Genomic DNA, 9,237 nt, shown 5'->3' with positions numbered 1-9,237 from the left:
AATGAGATGAACCAAATCAGTTCCAATAGAGCAGGAATGAAATGAACCAGCTAAACGCAATGAAAGAACTCTGGGAGATGACTATGAACCACTACATAGAATCCCCAATCCCTCTATTTTTGTCCACCTGCATTTTTGATTTCCTTCACAGGTTAATTTTACACTATTTCAAAGTCTGAAGCAAAATAACTGTATAGACATGTATACATATATTGTATTTAACCTATACTTTAACATATTTAACATGTATTAGTCAACCTGCCATCTTGGGGAGGGGATGGGGGAAAGGAGGGGAAAAGTTGGAACAAAAGCTTTGGCAATTGTCAATGCTGAAAAATTACCCATGCATATACCTTGTAAATAAAAAGCTATAATAATAATAATAATAACAATAAAAACAAATAATGGTTCCCTAGTGAGATGATTGGTTTATACTCAGTACACTGTAATGATGTAATGGTAATAGCGCATATAAACTGGGGACAAACTCAGCCAGAGGGAGACTTCAAGATAGAAAGCGTGGTCGTAGTGGCCCTCCTGCCTCCTGTACTGAAACCAAGATCCAATCCAGAGGGCCCCAGAAAGCTAGTCCCACCCCAGGCAAGGAGACAGACTATGAAGGAGACAATAAAGACTTTGGACTTTATCCCTAACTATTTTCGTGGTGATTATTCTGCTGAAAAAAAGGCAGGTCCTCCAGAAAGCTAACCAGGACATTACAGGATGGGCACTACTAATAAAAGAGATGGACCCAGTTTTTAAGGTTAAATTTTCATCAAGAAATTCTGAAATCAACCTTCTAAGTAAGTACATTTCCATATACAAAACAAAAGACGGTTGTATGTGAAATCATGAAACTTTATTACATAATTTGCTGTTTAAAAAAACGCATATAATTATTCCAAAACATTATTTTCATGGCATTTCTACTTGACCGTCTCCTTAGGGGGGGAAAATGTCTCATTTACATTAAAAAAAATTAACGAACATTTAGTATCCGTTCATCTTTTCCACTTTCCTCTCTCTGGGGAGAGGGAAAAAAATGAAAAAAAAAAAATCCTTATAACAAATATACATAATCAAAATCCCCAAATTCTCATATTGGTCATGTTCAAAAATCTGCAGCATCGAACTTTTCTGAGCACTAAAAAAAAAAAAAAAAAGCTCTACCATCCAGCTTTTCTTTTTGGGGGGTGGTTAGGTAGGCGACAAGATCACCCCTTTCCTTCTCCATTCCTCCCCAGCTCAACCCCCAGCCCCGGGGGAAATAAAAAAGACAAACAGTCTTTGGAACAAATAAGCCGAGCCGAGCCAGACAGATCCATGCAGCTGCCAAGTCCAAGAATCACGCCTCCTCCTAGCGCTTGGAGTCCGTCCCCCAGTGCCCCATCGCAGCAAGGGGCCGCTGGGGTCTGCCCAGTGGAGCACAGAGCCTGTGAAGGACTCTTCCCGTCATGCTCCTCTGTCCGAATAGTTCAAAACTCTGTGCAACAACAAGTCCCCGCCTCCGGCAGTCACGACTAGCAACAGGACAGAACTGTACTTCCATTGGCCGACAGAAGCAGATTCACGCTCTCATTGGTCTATAGAGAAAAGACTTCTTCCCATTGGGCAATAGAGGCAGCTCCGTGAACCCATTGGCTAGAAGCTCTCCAAGTCCCGCTCCGGGGAGGGGCTTCCGCCATTTTGTCTGGGGTGGCGGAAGGAGGAGGTAGAGGAAGGCGGCGGCTCTGGTAACTGTGAGAGCAGCCAGTCTTCTCGTCTCGGGTCTATTTTGGTGCGATCTGGTCCGCGCTCTCGCCCGCTCGCCGTTTCTTAAGGAGAGACCACCGCCGTCTCCCGGAGCTCGGAGTTGGTGAGTGGAGCCGGGCCGCCGCCATGTTGTGGGGAGCTCGACGTGCGCCTTTGTTGGGGCCGCGTGGATCCCGGGGCGCCTCCTTCCGTCTCCGGGGGTCCCGAAGTGCTTCGTGCTCCTTAGAGCCTGTGGCGCTGTCGGGATAATGGGACTGGGGGCTCTCTCGCCTCCGCGCCTTTGCCCTTGCTGTGCCCCAGCCCTGCCTCCCTCGCGGAAGTTCCCCCGGCCGCGGACTCACGCATCGCCCCTTTCTCACGCTGTGTGTCTGCGCCTCCGGTCCCGTTCTCTGCATTTCTGGTCCTGCTTATGTATGCTAACAGTCTCCTCCATATACCGATCTGTCGTTTGTATTTTGCTGTGTGTGGTCTCCCGCCTTAGAGCAGGCTCTGGAGAGATGTTTTTGTCAAGCTGCCGCTTAATTGGCGCTTAATAAATGGTTGTTGGTTTGACAACCCTGAGAGGTGGTGCTGTTATTGTTCCTCATTTCTTTACTTTTTAAAAAACAATTCATAATTTATTTTTAGTATTCACCTAAAAAAAAATGACTTATGAATTCTTTCCCTTCCACCTGCCCTCCATTACCCCGCCCCAGCCTCTCCCATTTTACAGATAAGGAACCAAGCCAAGTGACTTGTCCAGGGTCACAGTTGGGAAGTTCTTGACTGGGTTGGAATCCAGGTCTTCCAGACCCCAAACGCAGTGTTCTATTCACTGCACCGAAGTTGCCCAATATTAGGCTAAATAAATGGTAATTTGTGGGAGCCATCCGCTACTCCCTAACTTCAAGTTTTTGAATGCTCCCAGAGAGCAACCTGAGATCCAGGACAATGAAGTATCTTGGAGCTTAATAGTAATAGATTACTGTGGAATTGATCTTGCCAAGAGAGTTGTCCTGCCTCACATTTTTAATCGAATTAGAAATTATTTGAATGGAAAGTAGCCTTTATCTAACTTTTGAAAGGTCCTGGGAACAAAAGAAAAGATTTTTGCGATGTAGAATCTAGTAAGATGTGGGATCTTGAAGGTAAAAACAACCGCTGTAGTTTTTTAAAAGGTGGTGTTATTTTTCAGGAAGCCACCTCAATTTTTTCCCCTAAGAACAAATGCAGTTAATTAACAGACTATATGAAAAGTTATCTCTTTCTGAGTAGTTTGATACACATAGTAAGTTTTATTTCCATTGATCTGATAATGTCACCAGAGCTAGAAGGAACCGTTCCTTCCAGATCTTAATGGCGAAGCCCTATTATTTTTCCAATAGGGGAAGTAACCTGGTTCAGGTGATGCACAACTCCATTGAGTCCCAACTCCTCATCACTAGAGTAGGGTGCTTTTTACATTAAACCTGGCTAATCCTTCAGAATTTGAATGTAGATAACATAAAATACTTGACTGTTTAAAGCCAAGTCCAGCTTTGCAGATTGAGCATCCAAAATGACTGCCTCTCTTAAAATTCCAGATAGTGGGATCATCCCTTACAGATGAGTAATAATAAAGTATAAACTAATAGCTTTGTAACATTATTTTTTAAATGTTTATAGCTAGGACTTCTCCCCCCCAACCTGGGTGCCGAGGAGACTCCGATGTTGAACTCAGCAGATCAGCCCATGAAAACTTCCACACTCAGACAAAGAAACAGATCTGGCAGAAAACAACACTTGTTATACTGGGCCTGGCAGCAGGGGAGAAGACAAGTGGTGGAAATCCTACAGTCTGCAAAGCAGACTGAAAGGTATGAAGGGAAAGTATGAAGAAAACCTGTTGTAAAGTGGACTCAGTAATTCTATATTAGCCTGATTTTTAATTGGAGAATGGATTAATCTTTAGAAGACATTGTTTAAACTTTGACCATTTAAAAAATATACAGGAAATAGGTTTTTTTTTCCTTGAGATCTGAAATTAGAGCAGACGTCTTAAACTTAGGAATTTAGTTAGGTAATAACTTTAAAGTTCATGCAAAATTGATAGTGGGCTTTTTTTTTAAACGTTAATTGTGACTGTTAAATGTCCTAGTCTTTTGTATTATTAGTCAAACTGCACTTTTTTTTTTTTTTTTAACTTTTTTATAGGTGACATAGAAGCTGGAAATGGGTGGTGGAGAGAGATTCGACATTCCAGTTTCCCAATCTAGAAATGTTAGTAAGAACCAACAAGAACAACAACTTAATAAGCAAAAGAACAAGGATCAGAATCCCCAGATGAAGATTGTTCCTAAGAAGAAAGAAAGAGGACATTGCTGTAATTCATCTGCAGCTGCGTGGCAGGCTGTACAAAGTGGGGGGAAGAATGGGCATTTTCCAAATAATCAAAATTGGAATTCCAGCTTAGCGAGTTCCAATTTATTTTTGAAATCCCAAACTAATCAGAACTATGCCGGAGCCAAATTTAGTGAGCCCCCATCACCAAGTGTACTGCCTAAACCTCCCAGTCACTGGGTTACAGTTTCCTTGAATTCTTCTGATAAAGAAATAATGACCTTTCAACTGAAAACCTTACTTAAAGTCCAGTTGTGATGTGAGATAATCAGATTGTTGATGTTTAAATGTTTAGAGCTTCAGGTATTTGACAGCAGTGAATCAGACTTTGTTCTTGGATATGGCTAGAGAATTTGTCTTTCATCTATATAGAGCAGCTGACTGATTATAGTAGGTAATACTTGATGTAAAATTTCATCATGCTTGTTTTGTGTGTGTGCGCACATGTGCATGGGTCTTCATTGCCCTGTGACTAAGGAGATGGCAGTATGATTCGGCTTGATGTCACCTGTCCTTAATTGAATAGTAACTTTTCAAGTTTTGAACTTGAAATCATGGTTTGAATTTTGAAGGGAGATTTATGGTATAGACTAATGGACTTGTTTGAGACAAATTTATGTATTATGTTTATAGGCAAAAACAGTAGTACAGTGAACATTTAATGTGAGGCAACACACTTGTTATTTTTGGAAAACAAGATAAAATTTACATTTCCGTGCAGCTATGCTAAAGGATTGATTGAAAAGGACCAGGCACTTGTAATGGAATAGCAAACTATTGCAATGTAATTACAATCATAATGATATTGGCAAAGTGCCACATCAAATGTGAGCTTTCTGGAATAGAGGTCTGATGGGAATCCTTTTTTGGCAATGAATTAAAGGTTGGATAAGGAAGGTAATGCTAATCAACAAGGTGTTTTGGAATCAAAGGGGCTTATGGCATACAGGAAGGATTGCAGCTAGTAGGGCAGAAGACCTTGCCCTGTTATTACCTGCCTCATATCTTAGTTATTACTTTTGTAGAGGAGATATGCCTAATTTTCTAGGAATATTCATTCTTTCTTAGTTGCTCCAAGGTTAGGAATAGGGGCATACCCTGAGGTACATATACATAGGGACAGACAAAAGTGTTTTTGTCAGGAAAGTGTACCAAAATGCATCTTAAAGATATTGGAATCTTTATTCAGTATTTGGCATGTTGTGACCTTTTCAAAATGCATCAAGGCACTGAAAAAATGACAAAATTGTTCTGGCCTCAAACAGTAGACTCATGAGAGTTCTAAAGTAGGATAAGGTTATAAATGACCTAGCAAAAGAGAAAGCCATGTAAATAAATGTAAAATTTGTATCATATGTAAATTTTTGCTGGCCTTTTCTTCACAAAGAATATTTTTAATAAAAATTGTTGAATGTAAAGCAGACCATGGACTGAGCTAAGACATGGCCTAGTTTTAAGGGGATCAAAAATTTTTTTTAAGGAAGCACTGCCCTTGCCCTCTAAGTTACTTGTCAGTGCATATACATATTTGAATCAGTTCTGAACTATATTGCAAGAGACTAATTAGGACTTGGGGAAAAAAAATCAGAACTGAAAGCTGCTAAGACTTAGTGCTCTTATTTTGAATACACAAAGGGTGGTTTGGATAAGAATACTATTGAAAAAGGCCTAACTATTTTTCCAGAAAAAAAAAAAAAACCAAAAAAGGGGGGCTAAGATGATTTTGATTGAATGACAATCTTTTACCAAAGGGTACTTCCCCCCCTTTTTTTCCCCCTGAGGCAACTGGGGTTAAGTACTTGACTTGCCCGGGGTCACACACTAGGAAATGTTAAGTGTCTGAGATCATATTTCAACTCGGGTCCTCTGGACTTCAGGGCTGATACTCAAACCACTTTGCCACCTAGCTGCCCTCCAAAGGGTCCCTTTTCAAACAGAAAACAATTTGTATACCCTTTGGCCTTTTGCCATCATTGCTTCAAACTAAGGATCAATCACAAAACGATGGGCTTAAAAAAATACAGATGCATTTGTAAGATTAAGATCCATATGAACACTGATTGAATAAAAAAATTAGATAGCAACCCAATAGTGAATAAAAGGGAAAAAATTAGTATTTAAAAATATTAACTTTTCAAAAAAATGACTACAAAAATGTGGCAGCTATTTGGGTTTATAGTTTTCTTTATAAAATTGATTGCATTTTATTTTTCTCCAAGGAAAAGTATACCTTAAGAACAGATGTCCAAATACATTTGGTGTTTAATAAACTTGTGAAATACTTGTATACGTATGAATTGGAAGCAAAACTGAAAATAAAATAATTTTTCCCCCGTGGGTTGACTTCCTGTTTTTTAAAGTTGCCTGAATGTGCAGACATGTGATAGCTTATTCTATTTAAAGGCAGAAATGCCACGATTAGGGGTGGGAGGATAAGAAAAGTAAATTACTAGTCCTTTGCTCACTTGCAGGCTAATTGAGGGATATTAGATATTGACAACATTGATAATCCCAGTGAGTGAAAATAGCAAGTTAACTTGAAATCATAACCTATGTTGAGCTTAAGCTTTTTAAAGAAGGGGGACCAGCTAGTTCTTTGGCTTGAATAGCTTTGCCTGGGTGAATCAGCTTGGTAAGGTCAGAGTTGTTACCCAGGGATACTGGCTTTAGCTATGTCAAAAACAGGCTGTTCCTTGCAAATGAGTTCTGAAATATCACATGCTATTCACCATGGCAAGGGGAGGTGGTGGGAGGTTTCACAGAAAATTTCTTGAGTTGGGCCATAAAACCATTTTAAGGGAATGAAGGATGATTTGGATGGCCAATTGCTTCATTGCTGGTGGCATGACAACTCTACCACCTCCTCTCCATGGAGTACTGGGAAAACAGAAGCAGTCATTTTTTGCCTCCACTAGCAACTGTTCAGCCTGCATACCCAGTGCTTAGCTCAGTGCTTGGAGCATGGTAGATGCTTCTTGAGTCAAGTGTGATGTTATTGCCTTTTGCTATTTGCAGCTATGTGCTATAATTGAAACTGTAGATCTTGTTACCACTAAACAAAGGCTTGGGAGATGGCTGGGTGGTTGTTCCAAAAGCTTTTGAACTGATGACGGATAAAGGTTAAGACAATCAAAGTTCTAGTAGTAGTCACTCCTTGATAAAGGATGACTTGCTTAAGAGTGGTAGTAAATGTTTCAAAATTTTTCTCCCCAATAAAATAGTTTTAAAGTAACAAGCCTGGTCTAGTGACAAACACTGGGCTCAGTAGGGAAATCTGGCTTCCAGCCTTGGCTCTGCTGACTTAGTTGTGTATCTTTGGAGAAGTTCCACCGCTTCCCTGAGATTTAATGTGCTCACCTTGCTCCGATGTCTTCTGGAGCTAACATCTCTTTGCTAAGAATTCAAAGGGAGGGAGAATTGGAAGAACAAGAGTCCAATGGAGAAAACCATTTACTTGAGAGGTAGACTTCGTGATGTGGGGAGCAGCACGGTATGATGGGAATGGCTTGGCAATTACACCAAGTCCCCCAACTGAAAAGATCTTTTATCTCTGCAACATTCCCAACAAGTGGTCAGTGTCCACTCTCCAACAGTAGAGTAGGCTAATGTGGAAATACTTTAGCTCCCTACAGGTAGGTATTCCTGCAGAAGTTAAAGGATTTCTTATTGAGAAGATGCTTTGGCCATCAGGTGGCTTGGACAGTTCATGTTCCAACATTGCTTTAAAGTTTCCAAAACACTTGGCACACACATTACCCAATTTGATTCTCATTTTGGGAATGTAGGGTATTTGATATTTCCTCCATTTTCTAGATGAAACTAAAGTTTAGAGAGGTGAGGGTAATTTGTTAACAGCTTTTGTCTCCAAATCCAAGGCTCATTCTAAGATGATCTGGGCACTCTTCCCACTTTTGATTTTACATAATATATGTATACATGTAATAATACATGAATAAAAGACAATCTTCAATGGCTACTATGTTGGATAAAATGAAGTTCTAGTCTGGCAGCCTAAGGCTCTAAACTGTGGTCCATCTCTCATATACCTTTTCCCTTTGCAATCTGCATTTCCTGCCAAACTGGTCTACTGGCTGATTCCTTGACAAAGAAACTCACTGTGGGCAAAGGAGCTCCAGGGCTGGAATGCACTTCAGTTCCAACTCTTGGGATTCCTAGTATACAGATAGTGTAAGTCTTTCTAGAAAAATAGTTCCTGTTAAATCCTTTTTAGTTTTCATGGTTTGGCCAAACTGCCAAGATGGGCAAGGCTATGGATCTCTCAAGGGGAAGGGAGACCAGGGAACTCACTGGAGCATTCCAAGAAAAAGTGATCTCTTTCCATGGTACACAGAAATGCAAGAATCAAAGTTAAGGTTTAAAATAGTTTGGGCACTGTGGCGCTGACCAGCACAATAGCTGTCATGTTGATGAGATACTCATCTTTCAAATGACCCAGTATGAGAACTGGCCCCCATCTTGGAGAAGCAACAAGTAGCAACATGAAGCCGTACTGAAATAGTCTGCAGATTTTTCTGTCTTTGCATTCACATCTGGCAAGATGCTTTTGTACAGAGTAGGCAACCTTGCAAGGAATAAAACTGGGGAATGATTGTGTTTGGCAGAAAGACACCCGAACCCCAAGATGGGAGCAAGTCTCAAATTCAATCTTCTTGCTGTGGTGGGTGGTCAGTCCCCATCCAGAATCACATGGACCGTTAGGTGGTAAGAGTTCCCTTAAATTGGGGGTAGGAGGTATTTAACTGATTCATGTTCCTGTTCTGTTTAGCTGACCCATTGGGGGAGTAGGTGGCCACCCTTGGTCAGATATTCAAATTTTCAGGTTCCAATCTGAGTTAGTGCCAATGACCCAGCTATGTGAAGGCTCTCCCCTCCCCTAAAGAGTGTTCTGGTTACTGTGTCAGAGGGAACTTCTGACCTGAGGGCTACTGTATTACTTCCCATTGATTAGGAAAGGGGCTTCATACAACGAGTAGACAAACACATGAATAGATGCCCAAGGAATGAAGTGGGAAGGAGCTTCTGCTGAGGCACACTCTTGTCACCGTACCAGACACTTCCCCAAGGCTTTTATAAACTTCAAACAGTAAAAATACTCTCAAGTGCTCA

The 9,237-nt window shown here is 40.8% G+C and overlaps 1 protein-coding gene across 2 annotated transcripts; it reads left to right on the top strand.

Moving 5' to 3' along the window:
- Positions 1-688: 688 nt before the first annotated feature.
- PNRC2 (proline rich nuclear receptor coactivator 2) lies at positions 689-6,447 on the top strand. Of its 2 annotated transcripts, XM_051988270.1 has the most exons (4): positions 689-803; positions 1,245-1,855; positions 3,397-3,587; positions 3,925-6,447. In XM_051988270.1, the coding sequence occupies exon 4, from the start codon at positions 3,943-3,945 to the stop codon at positions 4,366-4,368; it is 426 nt and encodes a 141-aa protein (XP_051844230.1). In that variant the 5' UTR covers positions 689-803; positions 1,245-1,855; positions 3,397-3,587; positions 3,925-3,942; the 3' UTR covers positions 4,369-6,447. The 2 variants fall into 2 exon arrangements, with proteins under 2 accessions (XP_051844230.1, XP_051844229.1); XM_051988269.1 differs by lacking the exon at positions 689-803 and having other exon boundaries at positions 916-1,855.
- The last annotated feature ends 2,790 nt before the right edge of the window (positions 6,448-9,237 follow it).

The sequence above is a fragment of the Antechinus flavipes genome, chromosome 3 (genome assembly GCF_016432865.1).
Source record: "Antechinus flavipes isolate AdamAnt ecotype Samford, QLD, Australia chromosome 3, AdamAnt_v2, whole genome shotgun sequence".
NCBI lineage: Eukaryota > Metazoa > Chordata > Mammalia > Dasyuromorphia > Dasyuridae > Antechinus > Antechinus flavipes.
The sequence above is the reverse complement of the archived record's forward strand: the minus strand, read 5'-3'. Positions and strand labels throughout refer to the sequence as shown.